Source organism: Mesocricetus auratus, unplaced genomic scaffold (assembly GCF_017639785.1).
Source record: "Mesocricetus auratus isolate SY011 unplaced genomic scaffold, BCM_Maur_2.0 Super-Scaffold_100042, whole genome shotgun sequence".
Taxonomy (NCBI): Eukaryota; Metazoa; Chordata; class Mammalia; order Rodentia; family Cricetidae; genus Mesocricetus; species Mesocricetus auratus.
The window spans coordinates 5753880-5774379 of NW_024429219.1; the positions used below are offsets into that span (position 1 = coordinate 5753880).

The following is a 20500-nucleotide window of genomic DNA, read 5'->3' on the forward strand; positions in this document are numbered from 1 at the left end:
CCCCAGTGTCCCCCACTTCCAACCTCCTCTTCCTCACATTAAAACCCACACAGCATCCCTCTCAGTGCCTCCCCTCACAGGCAAGGCCTCAGTTCAGTCAGTGGCAGCCACCCACTGGCCTTGCTCGGCACCCTTATCAAGTGATTCTGCACCTATCTATCGGCACCACTGTTAAAATGCCTACATTTGCCCACAGACCTCGAGACTCTGTGTCTGTTCTGGTGTTCTTTATTCTAGCTAGACCAGCCCGTGGGGAGCCACACCACACACAAGAACTAAAGATCTCTCCCGGTGACTCCTGCAGGTCTAACATTAACCCACAAATCCCTTCCTGATGGTGGCCCCTGGCCATCCACTCCTTTACCACGTCTGTCCTCTTCTCCAAGTCATCTGTGTAGCTGGGGACTCTGGAGCTGGGATCTTTGACAGTGTGGGAGGGCGCTGCTAAAACACAGCACTGACACACAATGACAGACAGACTTCTCCTGGAAACCCCATGCTGCAGGTTCTCGAGATCTGAACTTGGCAGGGAAGACAACACCTGAAAAGAGTTCTGATAATCCGGCTTCCAGCTCAATCTACATGTGCACATTTCCTGACAGCTGTTTCATCTTTTCTATTAATTCCAACACAGGAAAGGCAAGGAAAGCATGAGTTTTTCTCTCCTCAGTCTTGGTCAACACTGTAAATAAACCCACCCACAGCCTCTTACCACTTTCTGCCTCACTTCTGCTACAGACTGCAGTAAGTCCAGGCCCGGGCCACACCCATGAGGGTTCTCTTCGAGGAGTCCTTCCTGACTCACGCTACCTTAAACAGAAGCACTCGTGTGGGCATGTGAATTCATGCCTGTAATCCTAGCACTTGAGGCAGGAGGAGCAAAATCGTGCCTGGTTATAGTGGCCAGCCTGGGTTAACTGAGACCCAGCCTTTAAAAAATATATTATTCACTTCCTAACAAAATGTCTAACAAGTTAAACATGGAACCAAATCATTCCCTTGTCTTCTGGTATCCCTCTGTCTCTATCATATCACAATGGCCATCTTCCGTCCGTCTTAGGCCATTGCACAGGGCCTCTACTTAAACTTACTGCTATTCTGGCAACTTCCTCATACACTGCTCTGCAGCTCTGCAAACCAAAGAGCCCTCCCTCCCTTTCAACCAGCTTCATTCACGCCTAATTGCTACGTCCACTTCCATCTCCCACAGCCCTTCAAATGCTCTGCCCTCAGGTCAGCGCCAGCCTCCTCTGCACCCATGTGCCATCTCTGTTTCTTGTGACTTGGCCTTTCTAGAGAAGCCATGTGAGGGGTTCTGGAACACAGTGGAAGGCAAACACTGCCAGCCACAGCCATGTGCTCCGTAGCCAGGCAATGGCCATGTGTGTCTGCAACCACTTCTCCATGTGTAAATGCCACGTCAAATGCTCAGGACCATCTGACACTAAAGGTCTCATGAGGCTTCTCTAGTTTTTCCTCTAGCTTCCTCCTCCTCAGAATCTCCAACACGGTAAAGCTTGCACAGTGCAGGCAGGCAGGCAGGGACAGTGGGGTGCAGCTCCATGTAAGGTCGGTTATCCGGAGACAGACAAAAACCTCTCCAGCCTCAAGCATCCACATCCCTTCTGCATATTCAAGTGGAGAGCGAAGCCCCTCGCACAGGCACAGCCTGGAGTGCATCGGTGCCCACTGAGCATGTGCAGTGCAGAGGCACAGGGCTGATTAATGTTTGGCCTTCTTGAAATGTGGGAGCAACATGCACCACAGTGTAACCAGGAGACAGAACAAATTCCTGGACTGTCAGACAGGAATTTAAAAGTGGAGGGGGAAGATTATGCTGCTGGCTTAAGTCAAAGTTCTACAGGCGGACAATTCACCAAGGCCAGGCTGCTCTAGGGTACAAAGTCCCGCAGAGCTCAGAGCTGAGAAGGAAGCTGTGCTGGCTCTAAGGGTGATTGTAAACAACCTTAAGTCTGTGCTGCTTAAGGACTGGGGGATTCCACTCCCACAGCCTAGACTGAGAAGGAGGACCCTCCAAGTTCAGAGGCGCCCCAGTCCTCTGTAGCATGTGAGCAGTTTTGCCTGATGATACCCAGAATCCAATTCTTCTCCTGGGGCACAGCGACAGCAGAGATGCCTTTCACATATAAAGTCCATCATTTTACATTTACATTGTCAGATGGGTTACAAGTCTAGGTCACCTGTCTCCCCAAGCCTATGCTTATGACAATCTTGCTAAATTCATTTTCTAAATTCCTGTTTGAAAAATGGATAACCAAGCCTGCCTAAAAAGAAAAGGCCCTGGATGGCATATTTAGGTTGACCATACTTGTTTGGCAAGTGGCTAACTAGCAAATGCCTGACACCTGCTACCCAGGAGACAGCACGAGCTCCACCATAGCCACTATTTCCTCCCAGTCCCCATAGCTCACAGGATACTAACATAAGACTAGAAAATATTAGAACACCTATATTTGTATCTGTGTATTTTTGTTTCATTTTTAAACTATGTATTTATTTGGTGGTTTGGTTTTTGTCTGTTTTTGTTTTGTTTTCTCGAGACTGGGTCTCTCCTTCTAGCACTGGCTGTCCTGGAACTTACTCTGTAGACCAGGCTGCCGCAAACTCACAGAGATCCTCCTCCTGCCTCTGCCTCCTGAGTGAGGGGATTAAAGACATGCACCACCAAACCCAGCTTGAACTTTTTTTTTTCCAAGTCTGTCTACGTGTCTGCATGAATTTCTGTGTACTGTGTGTGAAGCTGCCCATGAAGGTCAGAGGGAGTTTAGATCCCCTAGAGCTGGAGTTGCAGTGCCTGCTACAGATGCTGGGAACTGAACCCAGGCTCTCCACAAGATCAGTAAGCATTCTCAGCTCCTGAGCCATCTTTCCGACCCCTCAAGTCTTTTTAATATGAATCATTTCATTAAGTTAGACAACAATCCCTGGTCCATTTTCCTTACTAGGAGAGTAAAAGACTGGAATGCGGTCAGACCCAGAGTTCCTGTCAGGCACACCTGCCAGAGAGTGCAAAGCTGTCCCCTCATCCTGCTTTTCCAAGCGCTGGGATTAAAGGTGTGTGCCACTGTATCCTGCTCCTCCAACTTGTTATTTAGAAAGAAAAAACACAAAACATTTTTAATTTACTTATTAGTGGGAGGGAGAATGCAGGCCACAGCACACATGTGGAGGCCAAACAAACTTTGGGGAGTTGGTTCTCGCCATCCAACTTTATGTAGGTTTCAGGGGTTGAACTCAGGTTCTCAGGTACGTGTGACAGGTGCCTTTACCTGTGGAGCCATCCTGCTGCCACCCACTTGTTACTTTGAGACAAAGTTTCACTAGGTTGCTCAAACTGGTTTTGAACTAACCAGGTAGCCTATCTCATCCTTGAATTTTGCATTGCTCTGCCCCAATTTCCCAAATAGCTGGGATTACAGGGATTGCACAGCAGGTCTAGCGAGGTTTATGTCTCCACAGACTACCAGTCTTTTATAGGCTCCTCCTGCCTGATCTCAGCACCAGGGCTTCTAGGTCAGAAGGGAAAGAGCAAAATTCACCATTCACCTTCTCCACAAGCTAAGTTTGTCTTGGATTAACAGAGGGGGACCCATGGCCTCAGAGACAGCCCAGGTACAATGGGTACTGGCCACAGGCTGTGACGCTAAGGCGTTCTGTTTTTAGTGTCCAGGAAGCACTATGATGGAATGACCCAGGACATTAGAATGCACACACTTTAAATAAAACTGGCTGATCAGTAGGTCTCTCAGGCTGCACATTTAAACGCTCTGCTTCATCTTCTACTTTCCTTCCAATGTGCAGCTTTCCTGTCCCTTCGGCGTCAGTTCTCTGTCTGTCTGTATGTGAGGCCTTCCTTGCTCTCACTGCCAAGATTAACTATACTAACAGCCCTCTGCAAGGCAGGCGAGCGACCCTGGCGCTGAAAGAGGAGGGAGGCAACCAGAGGTCTGCAGCATGTGTCACAGCAGGCAGATAGCAGGCCAGTCACTCTGCTTTGGAAAGAGTGCTTGAGTTGTACACAACAAACTGCCAGTCAGTGAGGCCAGCTAACCTGGGCTACTGTTGCCAAGCTCCTTCCTGTTCACTGCTAACACCTTACTAAGTCTGGAAGACACTGGCAAAGGGTAAGACCGTGTGTGTGTGTGTGTGTGTGTGTGTGTGTGTGGTGCATTACTGGGAATTGAACTTAGAGACACACACGTGCTAGGCACGTGCTATTCCACTCACACACTTCTAGCACTACCACCACCCTTGTAGGAAATGTAACTGAGTAAGTAAAATCAGACATGGGGGGGGAGGGGTGCCAAACAAAGATACAAGAGGACAAGGACAGGCAAACACATAGACACTGAAGCTCAAAGAGTGTGCACTGGCCTGCAGCTGTATGATACCGGCACAGTGGCCTCACCCCACAGGACACTCCATGGAGGAACTTTTAATCTATCTGACCCAGTTAAATACTTATTCATTATCTACCAACCTTGTCTCACGTGCCCGCTAGATTCTGGGAATACAGACCATAAAAAACTACAGCAGCCAGACGGTGGTGGTGCACGCCTTTAATCCCAGCACTCGGGAGGCAGAGGCAGGCGGATCTCTGTGAGTTCGAGGCTGGGCTGGACCGATAGCCTCCAAAACAATACAGAGAAACCCTGTCTCGTAAAAAAAAAAAAAAAAAAAAAAAAACTACTACAGCAAAATCAAAAGAAAACACTACAGCAATTAGACCTCAGAGTTGAGCATGGCGATAGGTGAAGAGCCAAGGACTGGATTAACTTTCAGACACTCACTCCTCCTGAGAATGCAGGGCTGGGGAGAAAAGAAGAGTACGGCTAGGGAATTAACCCTAGCCAGAACCCTCATTACTGCATGTAGCACCAGCCTCTAGTCAGTGGACATAGCAGGGGGTAGTGGTGCAAGGTTAATTCCAGAACTCTGAAGGCAGAGGCACAGAGAAACCTCTGAGTTTGAGGCTAGTCTGATCCACATAGTGAGTTCTAGGCCAGCCAGGGCTACATAACGAGACTCTTTTGCAAACAAACAAACAAACAAACAAACAAACAAACAGACACAACAACAAAAGTCAGTGGGTACCGAAACCAGTCAACTGACAACTGTATTATAGAATCTTTTCCGGAGCAGACTCTCAAAGCCAGCACTGGGCCCAATGAAGAACGTTTTTTAAAAAAATTCTTTCTTAGCTGGGCAGTGATGACGCACGCCTTTGATCCCAGTACTCGGGAGGCAGAGGCAGGCGGATCTCTGTGAGTTCTAGGCCAGCCTGGTCTACAAAGCTAGTTCCAGGACAGTCTCCAAAGCCACAGAGAAACCCTGTCTCGAGAAACCAAAAAAATAAAAAAAATACAATTCTTTCTCTTTCCCAGGTAATTCAATTCAGAGTATTAGCATGATAGTCCTAAACTTTCCTAATTCTTTACTTCCTGAGTTAAACTTTGCTAGAAATGTCTAACACAAGTAACTTATTCCGCCAGGCGTTGGTGGCACACACCTTTAATCCCAGCACTCGGGAGGCAGAGACGGGTGGATCTCTGTGAGTTCGAGGCCAGCCTGGTCTACAAAGCGAGTTCCAGGACAGCTTCCAAGACAATACAGAGACACCCTGTCTCGAAAAACCAAAAAAAAAAAAAAAAAAAAAAAAAAAAAACCCAAGTAACTTATTCCATGGCGGGGACAGTTCATACCCTTTCCTTTTCTGGTATGTTTCTTAAGTCTGAATACTCAGGAAAAACAACTCCTTGCACAAATGTGGAATTCAGAGCAAACCCTGGCAGGAAACACTGTCTACTCACTGAGCTGGTCAAGTCTGGAGGCTGACACTGAACCCAGAGACAGCAGGGAGGGGCCCGTGCATGATGAAGCAGAAGAGCTCACAGGACCCACCGCCCATTCGCTCAGTGACAGGAATGGAATTTAGAGGAGCAGGCATGAGCTTCAAGATCCCAGAGCCTACTTCATCTCCTCCTGGGACTCTTGTGGGGCATCTGCCCTGGGACATTGTAGCTTCCACCTACAGGCCAAGGACCATACTCAGACTTCCAGAAGATCATCCCACAGAGCAGTGAGCACGCTTTGGGAAAGCTGGGACTAGATGGCCTCCAGTCCAACTCCAGTAGAGTCCTCCACACTGGATAGGATCTCTCACAGGAATGAGAGATCACTGCATTATGTTTCTTTGGTTCAGAATGTTCTCCTACGTATTTGCAAGGCTGGCTCTAAAACGTTGCTTAGGTCTTTACTCAAAAGTGACCTTTCAGGGCTACCTTAAATAAAGTGTAGTGTACTGCCCTGCACTGAACATTGCTTTCTCATTAGCACTGGGTTAACAGACAACATTAGGTCACTTGGTGTTAATTCCCTTGCTCAGTGTAATGTCAATTCCATGAGGGCAGGCATATTTGCCTATATTGCTCTGCTATAGCCTCAGCATATAAAATCATAGGTGCCTGGCTGGCTTTCAACCCTGCAAGCCCCTGGCAGTCGTGGGGCTATCACGACCATTACTAACTCTACAAGAGAGACCTGAGCTGTCAGACAGAGGGATGCGGGAGATAGGAGCTCTCACCAAATGAGTGCCATCCTCTCAGGACAGAGCTCATCTTCTACCCCTTTCTTTCTCCCAGCACTGGATCCCAGTTAGCAGTCTAGGATGTCTCTCTCACCCATCAAAGAGTAAGGCTTTATGTTGATAAACACAGAATGCCCCAATCACATACATTAAAACTGACTCTGATCTGTTGCTAAGGAACTAAAGAAGAAAAGGGTTTCCATGCATCCTCTTCGTTTATAAAATATCCGCTTTGTCTGCAGGAGAACTACATGCAATTTCTCAAGCCCTCTTGTGTTGTGTTCTCATTTTTTAAATGAACAGAGAAAGATGACTGAGTGGTGAGAAGTGTATGCTATCTCCATTTTTCTTACATGCCCTTGAAAATGAGATGAAAACGTGGTTTCAACAGCCCACTGCCCTAGTATTTATGAATCGTTCAAGCTGAAGACATCTGAAGAGGAACACTGTCCCTCTCAACCAAAATTAAAAATGTCCCATTAAAAAAAAACTTTGACTTAAAATGATTATCCCGAGCTGCAAGGAACAATACAAAGCATGCTCATATTCATCATGGGGTTACTCTTTCCCCATCTTGGCTCTGCTCTGCATAGCTCTGAGTTCAAACATAAAACACAAGCGTGCAAGTACACACAAAAGAAAGAAAGAAAGAAAGAAAGAAAGAAAGGAAGGAAGGAAGGAAGGAAGGAAGGAAGGAAGGAAGGAAGAAAGAAAAAAAGAAAGAAGACCAGGCAAAAATAAGGCTAGGAAATAATGAGTTTAGAAAATATTATTAGTAACAAAGGACTTTTGCTTTACAAATGAACAGGGAAAAAACAAAAAAGAACATTTCGTTGACACACTGGAACAAGGAAGAATGGAAAGGGATTAAGACTTGCATGGGAAATGCAAGCTCTCAGGTGAATCTGTCCATTTAACCCAGGGGCAACTTCAACTGACAGAGGAACCAAAATACAATTTAAAAAGACCTCCTTCCAATGCTTGTCCTACTTCGTTTACTCTAGGATTTAAAAAAAATATTTCTCCTTATAGCTTGTTAAACAGTAGAATCTTTCTGCAAACTAACTGACAGAACTGATTGCCTTCCACCATCTTCCTGCACATATAATTGATTTTTAATTTACTGTCTCATTTCCAAAAGGACTTGACAATAAACTCTACTTTATCCACACTATCGACTTCTTTAGACAAGGCTGCATCTACATTCTGTCTTGGTCGCTACGGAGTGAATTTGATCTTGGGTCACACTAAAAGCACACACCCGAGTCGTTAGTCAGGGTTGTTTCTATTAGGAAGAAACAGTCAGCACCCATCTCACCGCTTCCTACTGTTACAGCTCATTACAAACAGAACCAATGTAGTTGGGCAATGGTGGCCACACCTTTAACTCCAGCACTCAAGAGGCAGAGGCAGGAAGAGCTCTGGGAGTTCCAGGTCAGCCAGGGCTACATAGTAAGACTCTGTCTCAAAGAAACAAAAACCCTGTAGTCAGAATTTCAAGTCAGGGTTGGTCATGCACGGCTGAAAGCCCACATTTAGAAGACTGCTGAGTTCTGAGCCAATGAAGTTACACAGCATGATCCAGTCTCAAAAAACAAAACACAACAAAAGCTCACAATTCCAGTATTATACAGCCCCGTTTATATGTGTACAACTCTAAGCAAATAAAATTAAACTACAGTGTTATAAAACGTGTATTCACATAAATGAAGATCAATAGGCAGGTTTTAATACTGTTCTAACTACAGGGGAATGGCATGTATTTAAAAGAATAAAATTAACAGATTCATCTAAACGACATACAAGATTGCCAATACCAGCATTATTCTGATGATGTAAAATACAAACAACTGAGAAAACTGTACCTTTCCTAAAATAAACGCCATACACTAAACCTTCTCCTTACTGTGGATTAAGATTTTACCATGGAATTCAGTGCAGGCTAGCTCTAGGTGGTGAGAACCCCTTCCTCTGCAGCAATGTCCCCTCCCTGCCTTCACCTCCACAACCCCCAGAGGCTCTTAACTGTGATTCTACTATGGATTCCATTTCCTCTGCTGTCACACAAACAGCAGATAAAGCTCACTGTGTTTTGCCCCACTAAGCAGCTCTGCCTAGCAGCACATCCAATGAACAATGCAAACAATGTTTTCTCAAGCAGGCATTGCCAAAGGCACATAACAGAGGCTCTGAAGATGCTGCTGGGAAAGCCCCCAGTGCTGGATTCTGGAGTTAGGTGATAAATTCCTGGGCCACTGCACCGCTCCCTCCCTCAACTACAATTAATCTGCTGTGTCATTTCAAATTTGAGGGGGGCTATTAGTGTGAATCTGTGGTGAACTGAGTTTTAAATGGAAAGAAGGGTTAGATGTTTAAGTACAAGAACTTGTGAATGAATTCATAAACATGACCAATTAAGGTTTGTCACCACTTTGGATTAACTGTGTTTGGCTAAAAATATCAGAGCTCATTTGTATCTAGGTTGTTCACCTCAATGGATTACAACAAAACTAAAGTAAAATATTTAATAGGAAACATACTTCACAATAAAAACTACAGTTAACTAAAATGCGATGGAAGCACCCTGCTGTAATGTTGTAAACAACAAAACCTTCACCCTGAATGACACCTTTTGCTGAAAGAAAACTCAACATGAAAACAAACAAAACACAAATGCAGCCAACAGGACAGGAAGCCAAGTGTGAGTGCACAGCTCCATGGAGCATCCATTCTTACAACCTTGCAAGTCAGGGAAACTCCATGAGGGAAAGGCAGGCCCAGAATTTCAACAAGAATTCAATTAGCATCCCAGTATTTCCATAATCAACAGCTGAATGATAATTAGGGGCACAGCAGCAAGTAGCAATGGGAGCCGGGCACAATAAGCAACAGCATAGCCACGCAGAGGCCCCAGTGGCTTGCACGCACAGACAGAATTAGTGAGCACGGAAGGGTGACTTCATCTGCTTCGACTGGGTGCAGTTCAGCCTGGGGCCCTCTGTGTTATATTTAAATGTGTTTATCAGGTTTAATTAAAAACCCAATAATCTAGGATTTGTGTATTTTAACACACTGATTTTTTTATTTCCTTCTTTTTCTCTTCCTAATTCCTACCAGTATGGATGACTTCTTGAAAAGAAATGGTGCTCTTAGAATAATGTATGTGAAATGGGTTAATCTTCAATTTAACCCTCACAGACAGCATCCATCCATTTACTTTGGCCCATTCTGTAGGACATAGAAAGTATCATGAATTTACTGGGCACTCTTTCCAAAAATGTTCCATCTAACCTGAGCTATGATATTAGGAAGGCCATCAAGGCGATTCTTGTCATTCCTCCACGAAGGCAAAATCTGTTTGTAGTATCTATCTAGTCTAGGATTTGGCAAAAACTAGTTGTGCTGGCTAGTTTATTTTTTTTAATGTTTACTTTTTGGATTTTTGAGACAGGGTTTCTCTGTGTAGCCTGGCTGTCCTGAAACTCACTCTGTAGACCAAACTGGCCTCAAACTCAAGAGATCCACCGGTTCTGCCTCCTGAGTGCTAGGATTAAAGAAGTAGCTATGCTGGCTACTTTTTTTTTTTCCCCGAGACAGGGTTTCTCTGTGGCTTTGGAGGCTGCCCTGGAACTAGCTTTTGTAGACCAGGCTGGCCTCGAACTCACAGAGATTCGCCTGCCTCTGCCTCCCAAGTGCTGGGATTAAAGGCGTGCACCACCAACGCCCGGCTGCTGGCTACTTTTATGTCAATTTAGCATAGCTAGAGTGACCAGAAAGAGGACAGCCTCAACTGAAAAACATGCCTCCATAACACAGAGCTATGGACAAGCCTTTTTATTTTTTTCCTTAATTGTACATTAATTTTAAAATAAGCTGCATAAGCACAATACTCTAAACAAGAGTAGAAACATACAGTCAGTATAATAATATTAACGTCAAATTTGTATTAATATACCAAGGTTCATACCAATGTAAAATATTTGAGATTAATAGGAATATAGGGGGCTGGAGAGATGGCTCAGAGGTTAAGAACACTGACTGCTCTTCTAGAGGTCCTGAGTTCAATTCCCAGCAACCACATGGTGGCTCACAGCCATCTACAATTCAATCTGGTGTCCTCTTCTGGCATGTAGGCAGAACAATGAATATGTAATAAATAAATAAATAAATCTTTAAAAAAAAAGGAATATAGGAACATTTTCTTAATTAGTGATTGATAGGAGAGGGTCCAGCCCATTGTACACGCTGCCATCCCTGGGCAGGTGGACCTGAGTTCTATAAACAAGCAGGCTGAGCAAGCCAGTAAGTAAGCATCCTTTCTCCATGGCCTCTGTATTGACTTCTGGTCCCAGGTTCCTGCTCTGTCTGAGTTTCTGCCCTGACTTCCCTCAATGATGAACTGTAGCGAGGAAGTGTGAGCCACATAAACCCTTTCCTCCACAGTCACAAATAAACCCTTTCCTCCACAGTCACTTTTGGGCATGGTTTCATCACAGTAATTAACCCTAACTAAGATACTAGTATAAGTTTGATTTTAGAGCAACAAGACTTCCTACTACATCAGTCAGCCCCAACTTCACCTAGAAGATCATCTCCATGACCCGGGAGAGGGACTGCTTCATGAGATGAAGGTTCCCGACAGCCTACACAAGGAGTGGCAGCTATGCTGCTGCTGACAGAGATGATATAAGCTTTTCTTCAAAAGTCAAAATATACCGCCTGCACAACCCCAAGACATGGTTTCACTATCTGACTGTCCTGGAACTCACTCTGTAGACCAGACTGGTCTGAAACTCACAGAGACCCACCTACCTCTGCCTCCCAAGTGCTGAGACTAAAGGTGTCTATCACTAAGTCTAGCTCCAAAAGTCAAAAAATTTAAGGTCACTTTGGAGAAGCATGTAAAAGTTCTTACATTGATTCCTAAATATCAACCATTACAAGTTGTTTGTTTTTTTTTGTTTGTTTGTTTGTTTTGGTTTTTCAAGACAGGGTTTCTCTGTGGCTTTGGAGGCTGTCCTGGAACTCGCTCTGTAGACCAGGCTGGCCTCAAACTCACAGACATCTGTCTTCCTCTGCCTCCCGATTAAAGGAGGATCAAAGGCATGCACCACCAATGCCCAGCACCATTACAAGTTTTAAATGCTGGAATCAAGAATTATAGTTTACAGGTTTTGCAAGCTCCTCCATGGGAGATAATGTCCTCACTATCAATAGGTCCTCACCCTTATCAAGCTTGTAAAGTAAGAAGGCAATCATCTTAGAAGTAAAGCAGGAGAGACAGCTCAATGGTCAAGAGCACCTGTTGCTCCTGCAGGGGAGACCACTCCCAACAGTAATAGGCACCTCACAATTGCCTGTAACCCCAGCTCCGTGGGAATCCGAGGTGCATAGCCTCCAAGAGCACTTATTTGTGTTTAACTTTTTATTTAAAAATAAATCTGAAAAGAGGAAAAGAGGCCAGGCATTGGTGGCACACGCCTTTAATCCCAGCACTCGGGAGGCAGAGGCAGGCGGATCTCTGTGAGTTCGAGGCCAGCCTGGTCTACAAGAGCTAGTTCCAGGACAGCTTCCAAAACAATACAGAGAAATCCTGTCTCGAAAAAACAAACAAACAACAACTAAAATAAATAAATAAATAAATAAGGAAAAGAGGCTGTGTGGTGGTACAGCTCTGTCATCCTAGCACCTGGAAGATGGAGGCAGAAGGATCAGGGGTTCAAGATCACCCTCAGCTACACATGGGATTTGAGCGCCTAGGATACACAAGCCCCTCCTCAATGAAACAAAAACAAACCAAAAAGAGGAGAAAATAGAAGATGTAGCTCAAAAGAGGGAACCATGGCTGTAAAGCAGGCAGAGGACTGAGCTCAGCTTCGGGCACAGCTGGACACATTGTTTATGATTTATTAAAGCAGACCTGAGGATTCAGAAAGCAGAGTCAGCCACAAGCCATGGAAGCCAGGTACACACCTTTAATCCTAAGACTCAGGATTAAGAGGTAGACAGACATCTGTAAGTTCAAGGCCACAATGACTACATGCAATTTATCCAGTGCTAAGAGAAACAGCTCACACTAAAGATGACCTCAGCACTTGGTGTCACACACCTTTAATCCCAGCACTAGAGAGGGATAAAAGACAGGCGCAGGGTCTTCAGGAGGCTCAGTCCCAGGATTCTCACCAGCCACGCTGAGGAGAGGCGGCAGTTTGAGGCTTGGTGGAGATCTCATGGATCAGCCCTTTTAGCCTGAGGTAGTGGTTAAGAGCTAGTGGCCAGCTGCTTTGCTTTTCTGATTTTCAGGCAAGCTTTAATAAATCATAAATATATCACATACCAGTGGTTTCTCTGTAAGCGTTTTGTCGGGATGGGTCAGGACAGGATGGAACAGGAGTGGGTCAGGTATGGTATTCTGGCACTCGGGAGTCACAGAATACTCAGTGTTACACAGCTCAGGTGGAAAGGTATCCTGGAGCTCGGGAGCCAAGGACCACCACAGGTTGCAGTAAGCTTGCAGCTTACAGCCTTGCCTCAGAGAAAGGCTTCTCCGGTGTATCAGCTCCGCTCCGGCAGGACAGGGTCTTCCAGCTGGGGATGTTCGCCTAGTGTAGCAGTTTTGCTCCGCAGGAGGTTTCTCAGGCGAAGTTGCTACAGTTCAGCTCTGCTCCTGGAGAGCGGAGAGCAGAGAGCAGGGAGCCGGGAGCAGAGTGTAACAACTCCGCTCTGCCAAGGAAGGTTTCCCGGGCAAGTGTTACAGCGCTGCTCGCTCTGCTCTGCTCTGCCCAGGGTCGCCTCTGCTCTGTCGCCGCCGCAAAAGAAGATCTTCACCCGAAGCTCATCCAAAGGGGTTTATTGGAAGACAGCTGGACCAGCCAAGCTGAACATACACAGGGTTTATATAGGGATTCCTGGGGTTGGGGAAGTTTTTCCAGAGTAGGGATTGGTCCGATTTCAGTGCTGAGCTCAGATTGGCTAGAGCTCTGCTCTGGGATTGGTTACTTTTTTACACAGGATTAAGGTCAGATTTGGCTCTGGTTTCAGGGCCAAAGTGTGTTTCTTTCTCTGGTCCTTTTAAGCCTTTTGGCTCCAATTTTAGGGCCAGGGTACATTTCTTTCACTGACTCTGATTCCAGGGACAAAGTGTGTTCCTTTGGCACTGGTTTTAGGGTCAGGGTACATTTCTTTGGTTCTGGTTGCAGGGCCAAAGTGTGTTTCTTTGGCTCTGCTCAGGGTGTGTTTCTTTGACTGGTCCCTTTTCCCTACATTCTCAACCTTCCTAACACTGAGATCCTTTAATACAGTTCCTCACATTGTGGTGACCCCAACTACAAAATTATTTTGTGGCTACTTCATACATGTAATTTTGCTACTGTTACGAACCGTAATGTAAATATTTGATATGCAGGGTATATGATATGCAACCTCCAAAGGGGTTGTGACCCCCAGGCTGAGCAACGCTGCTCTACGCTGACAAGGACTGAAGCTGTAGCCCCAGCAAGCAGGGACTTGCCAAAGTGAGGAAGTGCAGGCCACCTTCCTGGCCCAGCTGGGAAACTCTCACCTAAGAACTCACAACCATTTCGTGGAGGTCATTTAGGTACATCGGATACTGAATGTTAGATCAAATTAACAAGCTGGAGACAACAAAGTAAAAATAACCAGAATGTTCCAAGTATCTGGAACAACATGAGGAAAAAGTAAAGGGAGGTAGGCTTACACAGCTATCTTATCTTGGACACATTTGTGTGGCTCATCCCTTTGATTGTCAGGATGAGAAGATGCAGAATTCAACTCAAGGGCCCCCGTAACACAGTCCAAGCCAGGTGAAGGTGAAGAAGACCTTGACTGGTCACCACAGCTCAGCTATTCAGATCTAGACGCACCAGAAGCTTCCCTTAACTCACCGATCTTCCAATCACTCTCTCTAATTCACTGTCCAGGTTTGGGGTTTCAGCAAGTAAAGCTTAGTTTTCACAAACAAGGGAGCTATTTGATCCCTAAGCTCTGCAAGGGTTGGGTGACTGCCAAAACATTTCTCAAACAAGAAGCAAATAAGATAAAAATGAGCCCAAACCAACATTATCCCACACTTGGAATGCTCACCATTTTGGAACCCTGTTTTGTTTTTCAAAATGAAGCTGGATTCTTTCTGATGCCCAACACTCCTCATCCCCCACCCTTCTGGCTCAAGATCCTGGAGCAGCAGCAGAGCCAGCACGAGAAGTGCTCAGGAAAAGGAAACTGGCTTTATTTTAGACAGGAGAGAGGACTGTTACGTACTCTAAAAATCCCAGAGGAACGAAAGGTCATGAGAGAAAGGAGAGGGGAGTGGGCGCTGGACTGATCAGTGGAGGCGGAGCAGCAAGGGGCGGACAGCAGTATGATAGCAAGGACTGGAGGTAGAAAGTGAGGGAATCCCCAAAAGACAGGGTGACAAAAGGGAGAAGAGAGATGCCCCAGGCAGCAGGGACGGATGGCTGGACGCAGTCATTAGTATGCTTGCACTGGCAGGGTCCCTACGACAGGCCAAAACGGAGGGACATTTCTGAGAGTGTACTTTAAACAGTGGCTCTGGCCTTTGCTCCTTCCATCTTCCTCTACAAAGGCTTTTGGAAACTTGAGACTCTTACAGTCAGAATGCTATCTCCTTCCTATAAAAACAGGCTTATGGTGGAAGGGTGTCACGGGACTTCTCAAAACAACTCCATTCCTTGTTTTTTTGCCTTAGCCATCACCTGAACATGGAATTCCTCGGTTCTAGCCTTCCTCATGCATGGACCTCACCCTGAAGCTCGCTGACTCAGAAAATGTACTTGTGGAGTAAATGACTGCATCTCAGCCACAACCCTATGTCTTGCACATACCACTCGTATTATTACTGAAGGGCCAAGAATTCTCTTCTCCCTGAATCCTTCAAAAATGCTCCCTTCTCACTCAACAAAGGTCCTCCTGCCCCTGTCCCCATCCTATACTGTCTCCTTGACTTATACTGGGTGAAGATGGTTTCTCTCTTAGAACTCTCAGATATATCATGTTCTTTTTTTTTTTGTGTTGTTTTGTTTTGAGACAGGGTTTCTCTGTAGCTTTGGAGGCTGCCCTGGAACTCACTTTGTAGACCAGGCTGGCCTCGAACTCACAGAGATCCGCCTGCCTCTGCCTCCCGAGTGCTGGGATTAAAGGCGTGTGCCACCAACGCCCGGCTTGAAATATCATGTTCTTAAGAGCATTCCTAGCACAAGACCTGGCACACAGTAGGCCTGGTGTAAATACCATTGCATGTATGAAAGAAAGTAGGATCAAAAAAAAGGCAGGGTTGTAGCCTTGGTTGTTGTGGAGCATGTTCTGTAGACCAGGCTGGCCTCCAATCAAAACAGCACTTTTAAACACTTCTCCTTAGCATGCTTTACAACAGAACTGAGAAACTTTCCATCAACTCTGTATTTCAGTTGCATTTGACCTCAAGGGAAACGTCAAGCAGTCACTGTCATATTACAAAAGCACAGGAAACACTGTGAGCTGTTTACAACAACACTTGTGGCTTTTTGTTGTTGTTGTTGTTGTTGTTTTATCTCAGACAGGGTTTCTCTGTGTAACAGTCCTGGCTGTCCTGGATTCACTCTGTAGACCAGGCTGGCCTTAAAACCACAAAGACCCACTTGCCTCAGCTCTCAAGTGCACGGATTAAAGGCGTGGTTTACAGCAGCGCTTTGCTTTGCAGAACTCACTAGGAGAGGTGTAGCTTCAGGTTTGTGGGATGGGAGTAGCAGGGTCTGCATCTGTGTTAGTAGACACCTTTCCCTTCCTGTCTCCTTCAGGGTTCAATCAAGTCTATGCTTCCTGCTTTGGAGCAACTGCTTTCAGTAGCTTGAGGACCTGCGAGTCCTCAAAATAAATTATTTCAGGTTCTGGTTTAAAACAGGGAAGACTCACACACTGCCCTGCACCAGCCGTGTTTTCTGCTAAACTCTGGGAGAGCTTTCATGCCACCCATGGATCCCAGTGGTGCTAAAACAAATCAAGTCATTCTCATGGCACCTCCCATGCATGTGTGACACACGACAGGAACCTGTTGCAGACAGCAGAGGACAATGCACAGTGTCCTGCTCTATTTTATTCCCTTCACACAGGGTCACTCATGAACTTAGAGGAGGCTGGCAGGCAGCAAGCCCAGCCATCCTCCTGTCATTGCTCCCACAACTCTACAGAGTCATAGGTGCACAAACAGTCATGCTCAGCTTTAAACAAACAAGAAGGTGCTAGGGAGTTGAACTCAGATTCTCGTGCTGGGATAGCAAGGGCTCTTCCCAGAACAGTTCTTTCTTATGGATGCACACCATAGGCAATCTGTCTTCTGAATGGGACTCTTCCCTGGGGAGCAGGGAGGCCACACACAACAAGAACCACCCCAAAGACCCAGAACACAAAACACACAGGTGCATGCTCACCACTTCATCCTCTGTCCAGCACTTCTCGATCAGCTTGGGCACAGGCTTCTTTACCAGGCGCTGCAGGGCTTTGCCAGCATCGTAGCTGCTTTCATGTAGCTGAGACAACAATGACCTTAGTTAATTAACTGTACCACACAGACAAGGAGGTAAATCAATAGCTGCAAGTTCCTATATCTTTATATTATAAATATATGTGTCTGTCTATTTACCTATCTATCTCTAGAGGAATCTATCTATCTATCTATCTATCTATCTATCTATCTATCTATCTATCTATCTATCAGTCATCTACCTACCTACCTACCATAGAAAGGCAGTATTTTATTGTAACATACTGTCACAAGACCACTGCCCTCCCCTTCTAAGCCCCATTCCAGTTATTAGGACTGTCCCTCTATGGTATAGGTGTTGAAGGTTTGGCTGCCAGCAAGATGTTACTAGGGGATGCTAGAATCTCGAGGGAGAGGACCTGTAGGGACACAACATTGCTTTAGCTTCCCAACCACCACAAGGTGAGCTGCTCCCTTCTTCACACTCCCTCTACCACTAACTTGTTGTCTCAAGTACAAACACAGGACAACTTGTCAAGCAACAAACCTCTGAACTTGTGGGCAAAATAAACAAACCTTTTATCTTCCTAAGATGATTCATCTCAGGCATTTGTTACAGTAATAGAAAACAGGGAAGGAGACAAATAAAGCGGAGAACATTCTGGCAATAAGAAAAGCATCAAGGCTGGCAGTGGTGGTCACACCTTTAATCCCAGCACTTGGGAGGCAGAGGCAGGAGGATCTCTGTGAGTTCCAGGCAAGCCTGGTCTACAGAGAGAGAGTTCTAGGACACTCAGGACCCTGTCTTGAAAAACCAAAACCAAAAAACAACAACAAAACCCACAAAACACCAAAGCCAACATCTGTAGAACATGCCTGGCACGGTACTCAGCACGTGTGGGCATTCATTGCCTTAACTGATCCTATGAGAAAGGCACACCATTATTTAATCTCATGAGATGAGAACCATTGTCACACCATTTCCCAGGTGTGATTAGAAAAGACGCTCACCATGAGGTGGAAGCCAAGGCTCAAACCCCAGCCATCAAGCCTCATGCTCTGTTCCATTCTTTTTTGCATGCTTGTTTTAGTTTTTCCAGACAGGGCTTCTTTGTGTATCACTGGCTGTCCTGGAACTCACTAAATAGACCAGGCTGGCCTTGAACTCACAGAAATCAGCCTACCTCTGCACTCCTAGTGCTGGGATTAAAGGTGTGCACACTATGCCCAGCTCCTGTTCCACGTTTTTGTTGTTTCCAGACCAGGACTCCTTCTGTAGCCTAGGCTGATCTTGAACTCGTTCAGCCTCCCAGGTGCTTTATTACAGTTGTAAGCTACTGCGGTCAGCTATTCTGGTCACATCCTTTCCAAAGCAGCCCATGGGTAGACCAGATTCTTTTCTAGACTTTTTAGTAAAGTACTTAACTAAAAATAAATAAAAGGGCCCAAAATAGAGATTTCCAAAAACCGTCCTTCTGTAATAGCAGAGGTGACTGAAGAAGCTAGACCATCAGAGCAGACTTTTCCTGTCAAAGCTCACACATGTTCCCCAGTTTCCCAGCACCAGGCAGTGCTGCACCCCACTGACCTCTTATCAGATGCTGCAGACAGCCACTAGGCAGAGTCTCACGTTTAACCCACACCTTCCCAGGCTGAAATCTGCCTGTCTTCCCATAGCGGGCCTCCCACACAGGCTGCTGTGTGAGCCCAGAGCCTCATATCATACAGTCTGTAGCCCAAGATGACCCTCCAGACATGCTTGCTAAACTAAGTGAGAGAGTAAAGGTCTTCAATTACTGTCCGGCCCGAGTCGAAACCTCTGTTTATCCAGAATTATTAAGCTATCTATTATCATCCAATCTCTGGGGCCTGGCATCTTCCAGACACACAAAAGAAAAGTCAGATGTTCATACTCTGCCTGATACCTGAAACAAGCAGGCATTTTCCAAGTTCTTTGACATAGTGAGGGCTTTTAAAGATTTAACACAGAATGAAACTGAACTGAATTTAAAAGCACATATTTTAGTGGTAATTTAAAATAAAATCAAGTGATCAAATTGAAACATGTAATAAAAAGCTCAGGACAAAAATTTTAACAGTGACTCTTGTGTACGGGGTAAGAAGCAGACAACATGGATAACTCCCAAGAGTGAGTCTTGCTGCACTGGGTCAGTAAAAGTCTATCTCAAAAACTACAGTGAGGAGGGGCTAATATTGCTCTTCCAGAGGCCTGACTCAGTGCCCAGCACTCGGCTCAGGTGGGTCACAACTGCCTAACTCTAGCTCTAGGTTATCCAATATCCCCCATCTCTGTGGGCACCTGTAGTCATGTGAACATAGACATGACTAAAAATGTCTTTTAAAAATAAACCACGCACACCTTTAATCCCAGCACTCAGGAGGCAGAGGCAGGTGGATCTCTGTGAGTTCGAGGCCGGGCTGGACCGATAGCCTCCAAAACAATACAGAGAAACCCTGTCTTGTAAAAACCAAAAAACAAACAAACAAACAAAAACCAAAAAAAACAAAAACCAAAAAAACAAACAAAAAAACGAAAACAAAAACAAAAAAAAAACAAACCAGCACTCGGTAGACAGAGGCAGGCAGATCTCTGTAAGTTCAAGAACAGCCAGGTTTACAAGAGCTAGTTAGTTCCAGGACAGCCTCCAAAGCCAAAGAGAAACCCTGTCTCGAAAAACCAAAATAAACAAACAAACCAAAGTGGGTATTGATTGAGGAAGACACATGATATTAACTCCCAGTTTACACACACACTCTGACACTGACACAGACAGACGTACAGACACTGAGCACATGAGGCTGGGAGGGGAAGCCATGAAGAGAGAAAGCACCTTCAGGCCAGTTTTGTTTTCTTTCTTTAGACAAGAGCCAACTGTGTTGACCAGGTTAGCCTCAGATCCACAGAGATTCACCTTCCTCACTTCCTGAGTGCTGGGACTAAAGACTAAAGACATACAGCACCAGGTCTGGCTCACCTCCATTTTTATCATTTTTCTAGACCGAAGGCTGGTTAGGTTATACACAAAGCCACATAATACTGTAGTTTGTGAAGTTTGATGAGAACTGTAGTATAGCACATAGGAAATTTTTAAACATTAAATCTTATGTGTCTGGGACCAGGAAATTACTCCTGAGAACATGCAGCCTGGTCTAGAAGCAAACTGAAATCAAGTGTCATTAACCCCTACCACATTCTCCGGTGTCAGGGTAAACTAGGGAGAACTTCCAGCTGCAGCTGGAGAAACAGGCATGGCTAGTGGACACGTGGCTGCTGGTTTGCCAGAGAATATGCAGCAGCCTGCACAAGACCCTCAGCTCACTTTCTGGTGGGGTGCTAAACAGAGGGAGAAGCTCCCCACACACCCTGCACACAT

General features: G+C 45.6%; 1 protein-coding gene across 6 annotated transcripts in view; it reads right to left on the reverse strand.

Annotated features, from left to right (window-relative positions):
- The window catches only part of Rere (arginine-glutamic acid dipeptide repeats), a 321115-nt gene that overhangs the window by 66591 nt on the left and 234024 nt on the right, over positions 1 to 20500 (reverse strand). For all 6 annotated transcript variants that reach the window (XM_040734896.1, XM_040734893.1, XM_040734892.1 and 3 more), the window contains one exon: positions 17053 to 17151. In XM_040734896.1, the coding sequence (XP_040590830.1) occupies positions 17053 to 17151 (99 nt within the window). The remainder of the gene's footprint in view (positions 1 to 17052; positions 17152 to 20500) is intronic.